At 40.7% G+C, this 17,355-nt stretch overlaps 1 protein-coding gene across 1 annotated transcript in view; it reads left to right on the top strand.

Moving 5' to 3' along the window:
- The window catches only part of LOC101657156 (MDM2 binding protein), a 68,304-nt gene that overhangs the window by 22,406 nt on the left and 28,543 nt on the right, over window positions 1-17,355 (top strand). The window contains exons 10-13 of the mRNA XM_004697665.2: window positions 757-829; window positions 5,529-5,646; window positions 12,599-12,772; window positions 14,750-14,857. Coding sequence (XP_004697722.2) covers window positions 757-829; window positions 5,529-5,646; window positions 12,599-12,772; window positions 14,750-14,857 — 473 coding nt within the window. The remainder of the gene's footprint in view (window positions 1-756; window positions 830-5,528; window positions 5,647-12,598; window positions 12,773-14,749; window positions 14,858-17,355) is intronic.

Below are 17,355 nucleotides of genomic sequence, written 5' to 3'. Positions count from 1 at the left end.
ATAGATCTATTTCCCTATCGTTATATATAAATATATTTACATATGTACCATGCCTGTATTTAGACCTCTATAAATATCTTTTGCCTCAGTTTTTCCCTCTACTTGTAAGGATGTTTTGAAGTCCATATTTTCTTTTAAAAATATCATCAACAATATTTTGTCTTGTTAGACATGGTTAGAAATAGAACGCAATATCGTCCTTGAATTTTCATTTGGAAACTCCTGGCAGACCTTAGAGAAAGCATGAGTCCAGTTCCAGACATCGTAGTCGAGGGCCTGTTGCAAAAGGGCACTATGCTTACACTCTGCTGGCATCTATTAAGTGTGCAGTAGCAGAAATTGTGAAAAAGTTAGACATATTGCAAACAGTACCACGAGGTGACTCCTAAGCAGGAAGCGAACACAGTCTACTGGGAAAATGGTGCCATCAGCCTTCCGTTGGTAGAGATCTGCTGTGTCTGCACATCACACTGAAGCCAGGCACCATAAGACGGGGCCGCGTCTACCAGCCTGTCACTGTGACCCTGCGCATCATGCTGCTCACTGGATGCTTTGGGTCCAGCCGATCCTCAGGAAAATAATTATCCCTAAGGAAGGATTAGTGGTGAACCCTACAGTTAAAAACAACCCCCCCCCCCACTAACAATGAATTAATAAACTTGTGGATGCAACAACTATGAAAAGGAATAAAAACCTATTTTAGGGGGAATTGATTCATAGTTACCATTCCAAACGTTCTTTGACTCCATCATTCAGAGGATTGACGAAAAATAACACCAAACAGAATTCCATGCTGCTGTTGGATCAGATTTCTTCTCTGTGTGGCCAGGTACGGTGTAAGGATGGGAGGGGAAAGGAATGCATCTCGTTCGTCTGATTTTACATGTTTTCTTTGACATGTGTCATATCATTTGGGACCGATTCAAAGTAAGGTATGTTGAACTTGCCATAAATGTTTTCTGCAAGTAATTCTCAAGTACTCTGCAGAGGTACTGATGTTTTGAGAGGAGACTTTTACGGATAACCCATAGGACTGCTTTAAAGTTTTAGAATGTTTGAACACGTTAAACGTTGGTTAAAAGACTAGTTCAACATCTGATTTCAATCCTGCGGAAACATTCATATGCTTGTTGTTATTGATATCATTGACTCATTTTAAATATAATTGTGAAGAGGAAAAATAGGAAGAGCTTTCTTTTTCAGTTGTTTATTGAATTGCTGTATTTATGAAAAAAATTAAATGTATTAAATATTTGTTGTAATTGTTATATAACATTTCCTTATTATTACAGCACTAAGCGGTCTTGCTGGAAGAAAATGATTATTGTCGCAGTTTTCCCATGTTGCTAATGTTTGGTGCCGTTGAGGCAATTCCAACTCATTGTGACTCTGCCCAACAGAACAATACGCCTTCTGGTCCAGACCATCTTCCCCACTGCCATGTTTGAGCCCATTCTTGGCATCCCGGTGTCAACTCAACCTGTTGAAGGTCTTCCACTCTTTCACTGACCTTTCACTGTATCAAGTATGATGTCCTTTTCCAGGGACTGACCTTCCCTGATGACATATCCAATGGACATGAGATGAAGTCTCACCCAGCTCATTTCTAAGGAGGGTTCTAGTTGTACTTCTTCCAAGACAGATGTGTTGCCAACATCATAATTCAAAGGCATCAACTGTTCTGCAGTCTTGCTTAGTCCTTGTTCAACTTTCACATGCTTATGAGGCCACTCTGATCAAATCTTGGTTATAATTCCCTTAGATGATTTATATTAAAGCAAATTGCTTGGACTGTAAGATTCTTGATGGTGTATGATTACTTAAAATTTTAGATTTTAGCCTCTTTTTTCCCCATAAAATTAATGGTCTTTTTGGCTATCCCACCACTATGTGTAGTTGCTGAAATGTCCTTTGAGAGAATAACCCAAATTTAGCATTAACTTGAGTTTTTAATGCTAAAGAATATCTGATGTGTCACACTTTGAATTTTAAAATGTATCCTTCATTTTGTGTCTATACATCTGTACTACCGTGCACTCGGGACTCTGTGGGGCTCCAGCTCTGATGGTGGTGTGGGATAAATGTCTGGCTGTGCACTGCAAGGTCAGTGTCCGAAGCCACCAGCCCCTCCCTGTACAGGAGAAAGACGAGGCTGTCTGTTTCTGAAAAGATCATGGTCTTGGAAGGAGCTGCTCTGAGTCAGGATCTATTGGATGGCAGTGGGTTCGAATAGTAATTATTTTAACCTTTACTCTTTTTTTTTTTTTTTAACATTGTTAAAGTAATAATTTGTTCTGTAACAGAATTAAAAATACTGCCTCTTACAATCAGCATATCTATATTAACCTTTACTCTTATGGAACTGATACTTTGATACAAAAAAGTAACTGCAGGTGTAATAAAACTGTAAATAAGTAGACTGTGGTAGAGCATAAGAGGAAAGAGACCTGTTTATAGATGATAATATAGATTAATATATTGATTAGTAAGATCAGACACCTCTATAGGAATATATGCATACAAATCTTATCAAATGGTCTAGTGTTTGTTTAAAGAAAAAACACTAAGAATTGAGAAAAAACAAACAAAATCTGTATCCATATTTTAACCTAAATAGCTTCCAGACTCCTGGTGTCTAGTGGTTAAGGATTTTGCTGCTAATTGAAAAGTCAGTAGTTTGAACCCCCCCACCAAATAAAAGTATTGCAGCCTGTCTTTAACAAGGTTGCAACCTTGGAAACCCGATGGGGCAGTTCTGCACTGTCCTGAGGGCTCTCTGTGAATTGGAGTTGACTCGATGGCACAGAACAACACATTCTTTCAGGGGTCTTTTCATGCTGGGAAATGGGAATAATTCACACTCACTCATCTTACGTTTACTGTCAAAACAAGGCAGAGGGCAAGGAATACAGTAACAAAGTCCCAAGCAGAAGAACATTGACCTGCAAAAACTTGGGTTTATGCCCTAGCTGTGTCAATTGCTGGCTTTCAGTCTCTTAAATTGTAAAGCGGACATAAAAAATCACCCCCCTTTACCTTTTTCAAAGACTTGTACTGCAAACCAGGTTGGAATATATTTTATAATCTGAAGAGTGGAACATAAGGCCTGGTTGTTAACTCATTTTTTAAAATCGGGATAAGTATGTGTGCATCAGAGTGCGTGCCATTTCTGCATTCTCCGCATGTACACTTGAGTGACAGTCACTGTTCATCCTGCTCTGCAGTTATTACCATTATCCGGCTCCTGATTGTTCCCAAATTGGTAGCTCCGTTGTTAGCTAATTAAAATGTTGTGCTTGGAGATTATGCAGCTCAAATCATAGTCATACAGATGTGAAATACTCTCCTGAAATCTATAAAAGACTTAATATTCTCTAGATACTTTGAAGATCTGATTAAATTTGCCTAACTTGGATATAGAGACTTTTTCAAGTCAAAATTAGCTACATACTTCTGATGAGTTTAACAAAGTTCTGTACATCTTTAACCTTTCCATTTATCAAAAATGGACAACACAGACCCTAGAAACTAACCCTATGCTATCGTCTTATTAATAAATCATAAGTTCAGTTGTTTTGTTTTAACTTCATGGCAGTAGATTGCCATTTCTATTGTTTATTGAGCCACGGCTGTGGAATACTAGAACTGGCGTAATCTATAAAGAATAAACAAACAGGGTGTGCTTGGCCCTAGCATATACCATGTGTACTTGAGTATAAGTCGAGGCACCTAATTTTACCACAAAAAACGGGGGCTTTTTCAACAAAAATGTGTGCTGAAAAAAATTCGACTTATACTCGAGTACAGTAAATACAGTAAATAAAAACCTTTGAAGAGTGAAGTTCATTTTATTAGATCAGGATAAGACAATGTTGACTTCTTAGAGAATCATTATTAGCAGAGAATTTTATGCCTGGGAAGTATTTTTCCAACAGGAGAATTCACGGCTATTTTGTTTGCTATTGTTACCATTCTGTTTCCATTTGTAAAGGTGAATGGGTACTCGGGTTTGAACTTTTATTTGGCCTTTAAGTTCTGGGAGTAGAGCGATAACCTGAACGGATGATCATCCAGTCAGAGGCCCTCTGACGATTAGTGTACACGTGCGGACAAATGATCAGAATCTAAATTTGTTATGAATGCAGGAGGCAATTTTAAGTACGCATTTGTTTTCTTGGGAGTTACATACAGCCTAGGGACTTCTAATGTGTTTATTTTCATTTCTGTAACAAATGTTAAATTAAAAGTAGGCTTTCTCAAAACTGGCTATTTCTTTAGCTGGAGGGGCACGGTGCATTTATATAAAGCTGTCCACTGTCAGTGAATTGCATGTACCAGCCCCAGTATGTCAAGGAAATTAGACAAGGCCCTGTTCTAGCAAACTTAGGTTACAGCCTTCTACCTTTTGGACCAGACAGTCTTATCATAGTTATGTAAGAAAGAACATATATTTATATCTAGAAAATAAGATATATATCTTTTATACTTAACGATAATTTTCCACTGCTACATATTTTCACTTTTTTAACATTTAACGCTTGATCACATGACATGCATTTAACTAAAAATATATTTGGGTACAATGATAAAGAAAAAATAAGCATCTTTCATTTTTCCTTATTTTGCTCCCTAAATAACATGGTTATTTTTAGATCTGTTCATAAAGAATACATACATTAAGAAATAATAGCAATGACATTAGTACTTTAAAATACCAATGTACTGAGTGTCATTTATCTCATGTTAGGCAATCAACTGAATTACGCAGCTGAAAGTGATTTTGCATTACATTTGAAATCTTTGGCAAATGCCCTGCCTGAACATCCCCAGAGTTTGCCGAGCATTGGTGCTAAATGTATTTATTGAGGCATGCTGATTGATGCAGCTTCTTTCTCTGACACAGTACGTGAAGTGCAGCTTTCAGAATTGCACTTTAGTCTTACTCACTGCTTCATCAAGCTGAGGATTTACCTGAATATTATGATTTTTAAAAAACATTTTTAGTAAACTTCTATATGGCCAGCCAAGGGGCTACAAAAATGAATGGTGCATTTGCTCAAGAATCAGTTGGCTGTGTGTTCTCTGGCATATAATTCATGGTCCTCTCTGCAGTTGGTGCCTGGTCCCATGAAACTGCTGATATTTAGGAACAGACGTATCTGTGTTTCCTTCTGATGTATTCTTATTTTTGAAACAAAACAATAATTCATCTGGTTATAGGGCTTTAAAGTGATGGCTGGTGATGGCAAAGTCTTGTGAATCTCCCAGTCTTGTTTGCAGATAAACATATTACACCTGTAACCCTAACTTGAGGTCATTGTTGCATATCTCAACGGTAACGAGAAGACTATGCCTTTCTCTCTGTGTTTTATCTATCTGTCTGCGGAGTATTGTTTTTGAGCTGTTGCATAAGAATGCATTACTGTGTACACATTCAGTAGGTGTGCTGTAAGTGAACAGGCATCCTATAGCACTTTTCCAGAGTGAGCCTTGGCACAGCCCCGTGAAACCTGTTCTCTTTTCTCCAGGTTGGTGCTCTGTTTGTATTGTCTTGTACTGTTAGCAACATACTCATCCCACCACCCAACCCACTTCAGTCAAGAAAGTGGAAAGACTACATCGCTAAAAAGCCCAAGACAATTAACGGTGAGCGGTCAATCTTTCATTGGTTTCAGAGGTGCTCCTCTCGTGATGAGCATCTTGAATTTGAAACAGATGCTGTTTTCAGAAGGAAGAGCAACTGTTCCGCCAGCTTCTTGCGCTTTGCTGAGAACGTGAGGAAGTGTGGTTGGAACCATTCTGGATGCCTCACAGGGTGACTGTGTACTGTGTGCTTATGGCAGATGCTAACAAAATCAGAAATAGATGTATGCGGAGGAAATAGAGTCCGTGTCACTTATACTGCATGAAATCATGCTATGAAATTTACTATCAAAATGAATATTATACTATAAAACTACAGTAGCATATCTTACTATATAAGTAGAAAGTTCTTAAAAGCAACATTATATATGCATTTATATTTAAGACTGACTAATAGGAATTAAGTCTTTTGATGTCAAACTAAACGTCAGTCTATACTGGACATCTTGTCCAGTATATTTTTCTGATTGTGGCTTTTTCTAACTTTTAAGTGGCTTGCTCTATAAGAGCTTCTTATTTTAAGGTAATTTATTCATTTAGAACATTGGTTCTTTGCCTTCCTAATGCTGCGACCCTTTAATACAGTTCCTCATGTTGTGGTGACCCCTCTCCCAACCATAAAATTGTTTCTGTTGCTACTTCATAACTGTCATTTTGCTACTGTTATGAATCGGGCGACCCCTGTGAAAGGGTCGTTCGACCCCCAAAGGGGTCCCTACCTACAGTTTCAGAACCGCTGATTTAGAATATATTCTTGGGATTTTTTATATTTTGTCTGTAGCTATCAGAAATACCTTATCGTGTGGCTTTGATGAGATTTTTTTTTTTTAAATGATCACCTGAAATTTGGGGATTACTATTGGAAACATCTGAATAATACTAAGATGTGTATCACATGACAATCTTAGAAGCCAGATTGTCGATTACCAACTAGACTGTGCCATTAAGGACTAATCATGTCGATACTTAATACTTTTCCATATATAATAAACATGTATATTTTAAAATTATGAGTGTATGTATTATAAATCGCAGAAGTAGAAGCAAAATCAAATTCTACAGCCAGTTATTAATGTGTGTTCTGCCCATGGCACTTATGTACGTGGAACTCTCCCAATTCCAGAGCTTCCGGTGTGAAAAGAAGAGCCAAGTCTCAGCTAGTGTAAAAGATGGAATTACTCGTGTATCAAGAAAATGCTATATCTATTTTCCAGTGCCCAGGTGAACAGCCTCTTTCACTCTCCCACATCATACGTCAGCTTTCAGCTCATCCTGCTAACCCATGTATTTCCTTATAGTCTCCCGAATTACCACCTGTCCGCCTGTTGCTCCTGGTGTCCCACAATCTCCCACATCCCCCAGAGTACACTTTGCACTATTTTCTCAAACGACTACCTGGTTTGATTCCATTGGTTCATTCGGCCATTCATGTAGTCTTACCTTTCTCTTCTTGTATTGAGAATTGGAGAGACTGTGGATCCGGCCTGCTAGCGTGCGTGCTCTGGGACTAGCGGTGAGCAAGAAAAACTGGTTCTTACTCTCATGAAATCGTTTGCTGCAATGTAGAAAGCAGATACTGTGAAGTCACTCGCAGTTTTCTTTACTTTGAGATAGTACTGACTAGCACCAGGCTAGACGTAATTCTCGAGAGAGACGGAGTGGGAAAAGCAGAGTATGCAGTAGTGATGCCATTTGTGTTGAAAATGGCTCAAAGTGTGTGTGGCCATTCACCTGTATTTACTTTGCATTCACTCTTCACCTTTTCTTTCTGTGTAGATTGTAGCGTTTTGTATTGTTAAGAAAATACCTGACAGAAGATGTGCCAGTTGTCACACTTAGCATTTTCAAGCAATAGAGTTCAGTGACTTGAGTTCCATTCTGCTGGTGTGCTACATGCAGCTGACGACGTACCTGCTGCTGGGGAAAGTAAAGCGGGCTTGTGAGATGGATGTCATCCATGCCGTGCACACCAAAGCTGGTGCCCTGCTTTCTTCAATTCCCGAAGCTGAACATCTGAACAATCTGCTCACGGAAGCAGTTGTCAAAAGATGAAACAACACATTCTATTGTGTAAATCTGCTGCACAAGACCCCTTGCAAGTGTTGAAAAGCAAAGATGTTACTTTGATGACTGGAGTGTGCCTGATCTAATCCATGATAGCTTCAGTTGCCTCATATGCATGTGAAAGTTGGACATTGAATAAGGAAGATTGATGAAGAATCAATGCATTTGAATTATGGTGCTGGCAAAAAATCTTAAAAGTACAATGAACTGCCAGACAGATGCACCAATCCGTTCTGGAAGAAGTACAGTCAGAGTGCTCCTTTAGAAGCAAGGATGGCTAGATTTCGTCTCCTGTCCTTTGACCAGTCCCAGGAGAAGGTAGGGCTTGGTAAAGTGGAGAGGCAATGAGAAAGAGGAAGACCCTCTACTAGAGGGATGGACAAGGTGGCTGCTACTGTGGGGCCCAACATGACTTGGGTTAGGATGCCCAGGACTGGGTACAAGAGTTTCATTCTGTTGTACAGAGGGTCCCTGTGATTGGAAACTGACTCAATGGCTCCTGATAACAAGCTGAACATATTTACCCATGAAATAGAATGCTGTGTACATATGAATTAGGTTGAACCATGTGATGATATCGTTTTCGTACTTCTGTACCCATAAATATCAGCAACATTACATGGGTTCACATAAAGGAGGCAAGCAAGACTCTCATAGAAGTGTGCTTAAATTAGAACTGCGGAAGAGTTCTTCCTCTTTTCCACTGGTCTTCTGCTTTCCTGAATTTGAAGTCATTCTCTAGGGCTTCGATAGAATCTCCACAATGAAAAAGATGTGCTATTTGAAACCCACCGCCGACAGTTAACACACTCCGCTGGGCAAGGTGTGGTGGGTTAACGTCACCCAGGGGTGCCTCAGAAGGAAGCCCCGACAACCTGCTTCTGAAAACCAGCCACCAGAACCGCAGGCCGGGAGCTCTGGTGTCGTTAGGAATTGGACGGCTAGCTAAAAGGTGTGCAGTTCAAAACCACCAGCCGCTCCTCAGGAGAAAGAGGGGACCTTCTACTCCCTTAAAGGGTCACGGTCTCAGAAACCTCCAGGGGCAGTTCTGCCCTGACCTACCGGGTCCTGTGAGTCAGCATCAGCTCAACGGCAGTGAGTGAGTGAGTGAGAAAGCCCAAGGGCCCATGTCTGTGCTTCTACACCAGGAGGCAGAATCGACCATGGAAACTGGCATGGCTTTGGTTAAGAAAATTAAAGATAAACAACTGACTAAATTGAATTGTTCAAGTCATACATCTTAGAAAGGACGGAATATTGCAAAAAAGTCCTCTCACAACTCAAGAAGATGATAACCCAATAAATAAATGGACAAGCGGCTTGAAGAGCCATCCCACCCAAGAAGATACATGGACGGAATGTGCAAAGGAAAAGATTCTCAGCATCCTTGGTCTTTTGGAAGATTACCACTGCAGTCTGAGCCCATAGTGCCCTCACGAGAGTGACTATTTTAAAAGGCCGAGTGTATCGAATGCTGGCAAGGACGGAGAGAAGCTGGAATCCTAACATGATTGGTAAAACTGGAGAAATGGTATAACTTCTATGTAAAACAATCTGCTAGTTTGTTTAAAAGCCACACCTTACTATACAAAAAGAATCATGGCTGTGACGTGATTTAGGCATTGGGCTGGAAACTGCAAAGTTGATGGTTCAAATCCTCGCATTGCTCCTTGGAAGCAAGATGAGGCTGTCTGCTACTGTAAAGATTTACAACCTCTGAAACCCCAGAGAGGTTTGCTATGAGTCAGAATTGAGTCATTGACAGTGGATTGGATTTTTTAGCACTACACAAAAGATGCCCTAGTGGCACTGTGGGTTAAGCTTAGGCTCCTGGCCATAAGGTCAATCAAATCCACCAGCACTGCTTCGAAGGATAAAGATGAGGTGGTCTACGCTGGTGAAGATGTGCAGTCTCAGATGCCCTGGGGAGCAGTTCCCTGTCCCATCAAGGTGACAGCAGTGAGCATGCCACATGAGGGCCCTGGAGGAGCAGTGACTGGAGCAGCTAGCTACAGAAAGCATGTAGGTTTGAACCCGCCAACTCCTCCCCAGGGGAAAGAAGACAGTCAGCCTCCATAAAGGTTCACAGCGTTGGAGACACATTGGGGCAGTTCTGCTCTGTCCTAGAGAGTCGCTCTGAGTCGGAAGGGATTTGATAGCACTGGGTTTATTTGGCTCCAATGCCACACTTCCACTCCTGGGTCTTCAGCCAGGAGAAATTAGCACACGTGCTCACACAGGCCTATAAGTAAATGTCTATAAAAAACTTATAATAGCCAAGAACTGGAAACCCTCCAAATGCTTACCAACTGGTGAATGGATAAACAAAATCTCTTTGGTTGATAGAGTACACTATTCCTCATCAAGAAAAAGGCATGAGAAGTTTTGGGTGTACTTGAAAAATGGTATGTAAATTTTCTAAACAAAGCCTGACACAAAAAAGACTACCTACCAAACGGTTCCGTTTCTATGAGGTTTCTATACATGTCTAAAGGAGACGGAACACAGGTCACTGACTGCTTGAGGCTGTGGGCAGGTGGAACGGTTTATTGCAGAAGGTCATCAAGGATCTTCCTGAGATACGGACATTTTCCCACACTGGGTTCTAATGAAGGATGGACAATTGTACAAAGTTAGCAAACTTATCACACAGTTTGATGTATGTATGCATACATGTATGTGTGATATGTACATAGATATATAAACTATCATTAAAGATACTTTTTTTTAAAGGCCTACCTGAAGGCTCTTTAACCTTTCTCCTCACCGGCCCTCCACCTGCCACCCCCCCACCCACCCACCCCCGTTAGTGATTCTCACCACCACACCAAAGTACTTGGCTTTATTATTTTCCATTACATATGGAATATAATACCCGTCAGTAAGCCAGAATTCTCATTACCCAGGCTGCCTCGTTTCCCAATCATCCTGGGCGGTTTTATTTTTAATTTTAAGTGTCACTGGCAATATTATTTCTCCTTTTGGTTTATATGGTTTGGCTTTATTTTTGTAATGTTCAACTGGGAAAAGAAAGGGAGTTAGAAGGTTTTAAAAACCATTAAGAAATTTATTACTTAGGAATGTGCCTCTTTATTGTACAAGAATTATTTTTACTAATGGAATACTAATGATGACATATTTCCTCATAATAGTTTTTTCTTTATTTGGAAAACTTTTATGCAATTAATGGGCTCTTGGTAGTTTATGTTTTGTAGTTATGTTGCTCAACAGAATTAATCCAGATCCCAAATGTCTGTTTGTTTTTGGTTGAGTGGGCAGGTGTATGCCCTATATCCCCATATGCAAGGGCCAGTCGCCATGTAGGCTTCCATTTCATATGTGCATGGGTGTATTCCAAACAAACGTGGTCACACAGAGTTCTGCACTCAGTGGATGACTTCAGACAAGTTTTCTCAGCAATGCACTTCTCTTACTCTCGCTAGGGTGCTGTTAAGGGGAAAAAAACACAATAACTTTGGGGCAAAGGAAAACAACAATTTTGAGGTCAGGGCTAATATCCAATTTTTAACAAAAGTTAATTGGACATTTTCCCAAGTCATTGAAGCTTTGCAAAAAATCTACAACAATGCTGCCCCACATTTAAAAAAGACTTTTTTTTTTTTTTAGTGGAGAAAGCATTTTAAGAAAGGTCAGGAAGACTTCAAAGATAAGCCAACTTCAATGAATAAAGAAATCATGACTGAAGTCAAGAAACTGGAAGAAGGAGAAACTTACCATTGATGCAGTAGCTACTAAAGTTGAGCCCCACAGAGTCCAGCATTTGTAATTTTAAGCAAACCTCTTGACTTCAGGAAGCTTTTGGCTTTATGGGCCAAATACCCCCAGTCCTTGACCAGATGAAACACACAGGAATCAAGTTGACTACATCTATGCAAAAGGCAGTGGAGGAGCTCCAATGTAGAGTCAGCACAAAAGAGGAAGGTTTTCTTTTCCCATTTTTATGTGTCTCATTGTCTTTACTGAAAGCAGAGAACACCAGGAGATATTTCTCATTGACTATACAACAGCATTTGACTCTATGAGTTAGAACAAACTATGGATAACAGTGCTGAGAAGGGAATTTCAGAACACACTTAATTGTGCTCCTGGAGAACCTGTCTGTCAGGACTGGGGAGGATTTGGCCCACAGAATGATTAATACACCAAAGACCTCACTGAAAACAAGTAGTTGCACCCATTACATTGTTGTTATTAGGTGCCATTAGTTGGTTCTGACCCATAGCAACCCCATGCATGACAGAACAGAACCCTGCCGGCATGACGTCCATCCATCAAGAGGAAGATTTTCATGGAGGTGGACTGATTGGGTGGCTGTCACAATGGTGCAGACAGCAGTGGCATTTAGGGGATGGTGCAGGACTGGGGGGAATTTTTCGTATTGTACATCCAATCTCCGAGTCCAAGCCATCTGATGACACATGAGAACAACACGATGGTCATGCAAAGAGCCGAAAGCTAGTCTTAGGAGAGTCTGTGCACTTCTATTCCCACCTGTGGGGTGGATTTTGTCTTTTGCCAGGAGACTGTTTATTGTACTTTAAGGACATGGAGGCTGGAAATAGTAGTAGCCGGTACACAGTGAGTACCGGTTATACAGCTGTAGAGAGCCACATCAAAAGTTAATGAATAAACGCATACCAATATTAATTTCACATAAAATATTTGTACTACGTGAGTATTGTTTTTCCTTATGATTTTCTGCCTTAACAGCTTTCTCCACGAACCAAATAGCCCCTTTCCCCTGGATGGTTTGGCTGCTGGCTAGTTTTAAAGTAACAGGACCATCACTAAATTCTTTGGTTCATATGGGTAACTTTTCCATCGTGTGCTGCATTTTTCGGTAGTGACATAATTGGCTGTTTTTGTGTAGTTCCAGATGTTGACGTGAAAGGAGAGTGCTGCAGCTATTATTTCTTGGTACAAGGTAATGGCAATAGAAGTTGTAAAGCAACACTGATTCACTCAGCCAACCAGATCAACGGCTCATTCGTACTCAATTTAATTTATGGAAAGATGAAAGCAAAGATGGAAGAAGCTAAGCTGAGTAAGTGTCAACTGTAGGTAGGAAAAATGCTTTTATGTTTGTTTGTACTCGTGGTTAATTTATATAATATGGAGGAAACAATGACATGGGGCTATGGCTGACCCCTTCTGGCGAAAGGCACAGGTCAGACATGCCTTCACGCTCCATCCTTCTCAACCGATTTCTGACACCCACCCTTCCTCCCACAGCACTCTACATTCTCCACACGTTACTTCTCTGCTGGGTTTAATAATTCGTTGCCATGGTCACACAGAACTCACAGATGATGCTCATGATTATGGGGTTTTGTGGCGAAATTAAACTGGTTACAATTCAGGTCAGAAACACACATGAACGTACACGATAAGCAGAGCAGTTTCCTTCCTGCAAGTAGGCCTGTCTCTGCTCAGTCTTGAGTGAGGCCTGGCCTCTGTTCTGCTCAGGTAGCATAATCAAACCCCGTTAGGGCTCCTAATAAATACTCAAAGGAATGCTGCTCTACTGTAAGCTGCAACCTCAAGACACTCAGCTCCAGCTCCATGGGTCAGCAAACAACCTCTCCAATTAAGTGCCCAGAGGAAACCCACTCCCCAAAGCAGCCTCCTCCCAAAAAGCTCGTGGCTTTACTTGCTCTGTGGGCTGGGAAGTCCACTGCTCAGTCTCACACTTGGGCTTCAGGTTCTGCTGCTGCTGCTGTTCTGCTGTCAATCCTTTTGTGTCAGAGCTGTCTCCTGGGTCAGGGAGGGTCAGTGTGCAGGGAGCTAGGGGTCTGAAAGACACACCACAACCCTGGCCCACCTGCCTTTCTTGTATGCGGTTCCTCCCTTTCTGCTTCTGTTAACAGTCACTCACAGCTGAATCCTGTAAGCCAATCACGATCTTCCCCTACCTTCTTACCCAGACCCCTCAAGAAACCGAAGTCATTGTAGTGGGAGTTAACAAGGGCTATGGCTGTATATTACATCATCCACTGCCTTGCAGATGTCAGTGGGAGAAATCCTAGACGTTTAATTACATTGTTTTCTGAGACTATGCCCTCAGTAAATTCACCTTTTATTTTAAACACATTGTAACATATTTTTATGATTTAGGTTGCAACTAGAAAATGTTAGTATTTCTTTAAGCACCTATTTTTCTATTTCCATGTCTATTAATCAAGCTTCTTGTTCTATTTCAACGCCTGCCTTTTCCTTTTCTACCTGCGCTGTGCTAATCACCTGCTGCCATAAGACAAACCATCTAGATTTAGTGGCTGAGAACACCAGTGCACTCGTGTTGCGCGTTGTCCTGTGGGTTGAAGTAGGTCAGTGGCTGGCTCTATTTTGAGGTCTCTCAGATGACTCGTCATGTGGCCCCTGGGGTTCATGGCCTTCGAAGGCTCACCTAGGTTTGTTGTCCGCAAGGTCTTCGTGACTCACATGCTTGACTCCCGAGCTAAGGTGGCGGCACCGAAGAGTTGGACTTCCTCCTCACGAGCCCCTTTTTCATAACCGACTGTTGGCGTCCTCACACCCTGGGCGCACAGCAGTCTGAGGCTTCTTCCATGCAGGCCACCTTCTGTTCCAGCCATCGTTTTGGGAGACTGGTGGAAGCTGCCTGTGTTCTGTGATCTAGCCTCAGAAGTCACGCCATGTCCCTTTCTCAAGCCCAGATGTGTAGTGGAAGGGCCTACACAAGGAATGAGTAGCAGGAAACATGGCTCCCTAGGAGGTCCCCGTGAGAGTCTAGCCTACTGGGTCCCCTCTGTGCTCTATGAAGGGGTTTGAACAGCTGGAAGCTACAGGAACCTCTCTGCTACATACCTTCCCTCAATTGAAGAAGCAGGTCCAAGTTCAAATGCAGAGTAAGTCGGTGAGTGCATTCTCTGCTGCCTAGTCATTGTTTCATTTTGAACTAAGCAGTGGCATCGGTGATTGGCTTCCTTTCCCCCTTTAGGTTAAAACTAATTTTCTGGGAACTTCGTACTAAGGCGTAATAATGACTTTTCCTGCTTTTCAGGCCTTCCTTTTGACTTCTTGTCCCTTCCACGTTTTTCTGGGGAACAGATTGTACAGAGAGAGAAGCAGTTAGCCAGAGCTCAAGCTTTGGCTTTGAAAGAATGTCTCAGTAAGTAACAGTTTGCATGTTTCATCCTACTGTGAGAATGCTGACTTCTTCAGAAATAATACATCATCATTCTCACCTACGTTTATAATCCCCGTACAGGCTTTCTCCTCCACTTTGCTTTAATTATGGCACTCGTTTATTGAAGTGTTCTTTTTCTGCTCAGAGAGGATGAGAGTAGAGGAAATCTCCACTTTGTTTGCTTGTTTGTTTCTGCCTGGTTCAGAATACGCTTTTTTTTTAATCTATATGTTACTCTTTAGCCCTACAAAAATGATTATCCTGGAAAAATTTGTGTTTCATTGTTCTCAACTTTATTCTAGAGAAGATCCCTAAATTTTATTATGACTAATTTGGACTAGCTAGTTAGATCTCTTGATAAAATTTCTCTTTATAGGTAAATTTTGACAGCAGATGGATAGAAACTGAAAATACAAGACAATAAAAGTCCAGAGATATTAAAATATTAGGTTGAACATTGATTCTTGGAATTTAATTATAACTGTCAGTAATAATTAGGAACTTTGTGGACTCTGAGTGCCATTGCTATAGAGGGTTTTTTCTTTTTTTAATTAGGAAATTAAAACTTATTCAAAGTCATGATTTAAGAATTTTCCCCCCCTCTATTACTTAATATTAGAGAACATATTCTTACTCTACTATTAAATATTGGGTCCCAGTTTTAATTTTTTAAAAGTACTAAATGTTTTTTGTTACCTAATGTGAACTTAAAATTCAAGCAATTAATTGATATAGAATATAAAAAAATTAATTCAAATTGTAAGAACTTGAATAGTTGCATAGAAAAGTAGGTGTGCAGTAAAACACTGCTATACTTTTTTTAAGCAATGTAAAATATTTTGAATTCAGTAGTCTTTTTATGGAATGGAGGATAATTTCATAACACTTGATTCAGTTATTCATGTAGGGATTATAAAATATTTCAGTAGTAAAAAGTTAGGGTAATTGTTGAATCTCAAGATCCTCTATCTGAGCTATCTATGTTGTTATAACAAATAGAACACGTGATGACTTTAACAAACACACTTATTTCCTAGAGTTTAGGATGCTAGACTTGTACATTAAGGGTGCCGGCCCTAGGAAAAAGGCTTTTTTTCTCTACCTGCTCTTTTTAGCTTCTGCTTTTGGGTGATCTTCATAACCCCTGTACTACATCCTCTTCTAACTGCGGCCATGCGGACCGCAGCCCCATGTGTAACTACTGCGCCCCATGCAGAGCCAAGATCCCACAGTGTTCTCAATGCAGAGAGACTGAAAGCATCCCTTTTGCAGACAGAAGCCAGACAATGCCGCCTTCCATCACCACTCCTGTCCAAGTATTGCATTAGAAGGGCTGGCCAGGACAGTCAGGCAAGAATGATAAATAAAAGGCCTCTAAATTAGTAAAGAAAAAGCAAAACGCTTCCTATTTGCGGATAATACAATCTTATATATAGAAAATGCCAGATACTCAGCAAGAAAACTAGTAAACTAATTGAAAGATTCAGCAAAATGACAGGATATCAGGATTGGTTGGATATGAAATGAGATTCACACAAAAATTACTTGGATTCCTCTGCACTGAAAAAGAGAACTTGGGAAAAGAAATCAAGAGAACAATACCATTTTTAATAGCCACCCCAAAGATGAAATACTTAGGAATAAACCTAACAAAGTATGTGTAAAAGACATACAGAAAGAAAACTACAAAACACTGCTGCAGGAAACCCAAAGAGGCTGGCATAAATGGAAGAACATACCATCCTCATGGATAAAGAAGACTTAACATTGGGAATTTGTCAGTGCTGCCCAAAGTGATCTCTAGATAATGTAATTTTAACCAGTTTCCATCAACATTCTTTAGAGATGGAGAAATTAAAGTCCATTTTTATATGGAAAGAGACCTGCCTAAGCAAAGCACTGCTGTAGAGGAACAAAGCGGGTGCCTCACACTTCTTGATCTCAAACCTGCTATACAGCCGTAGTCGTGAACACAGCCTGGGGCAGCAGATGGGTGCAGTAACAACAACAGACAGAGATGCAGTCCATTAAATGGGGAAGAGAGAGGCTCGAACAAATGCCCCTGCTGTTTCCTGATTTGACAGCTTCAGACACTCTGAACTTTCCACCGTGAAGGATAAAGCATCAGCTTTGCCAGTTTACCTTTACTTCCTTCTTTTACTTACTGCTTACAGGATAAGCTCGCTGATTCAGGTTAAGGCAGTGGTCAGTTTTTACTTTATTATAACTATATGGAGATAAATTGCCAGAGAAAGATCCTAAGGCTGTCGTGTTTTAGATTTATGACCTCATCCTTACATCCAGATTTAAAGTTTCTCAGGGAGTCAGAGGTAGACATGAGTAGACCAGGCCTATGGAGCAGAGTATTTAGCACGTTGCAGAGAGCTTACATCCTGGTTACAAGGTAGGGAGGAGGGGGCTGGTCAGAGTATGCCTAGCTCCTTCTCCAGACTACCCAGTTCAGAGAATGATGCTATGGA

This window comes from Echinops telfairi, unplaced genomic scaffold (assembly GCF_000313985.2).
Source record: "Echinops telfairi isolate 266 unplaced genomic scaffold, ASM31398v2 ScPeMD7_1;HRSCAF=3_0, whole genome shotgun sequence".
Taxonomy (NCBI): domain Eukaryota; kingdom Metazoa; phylum Chordata; class Mammalia; order Afrosoricida; family Tenrecidae; genus Echinops; species Echinops telfairi.
The sequence above is the reverse complement of the archived record's forward strand: the minus strand, read 5'-3'. Positions and strand labels throughout refer to the sequence as shown.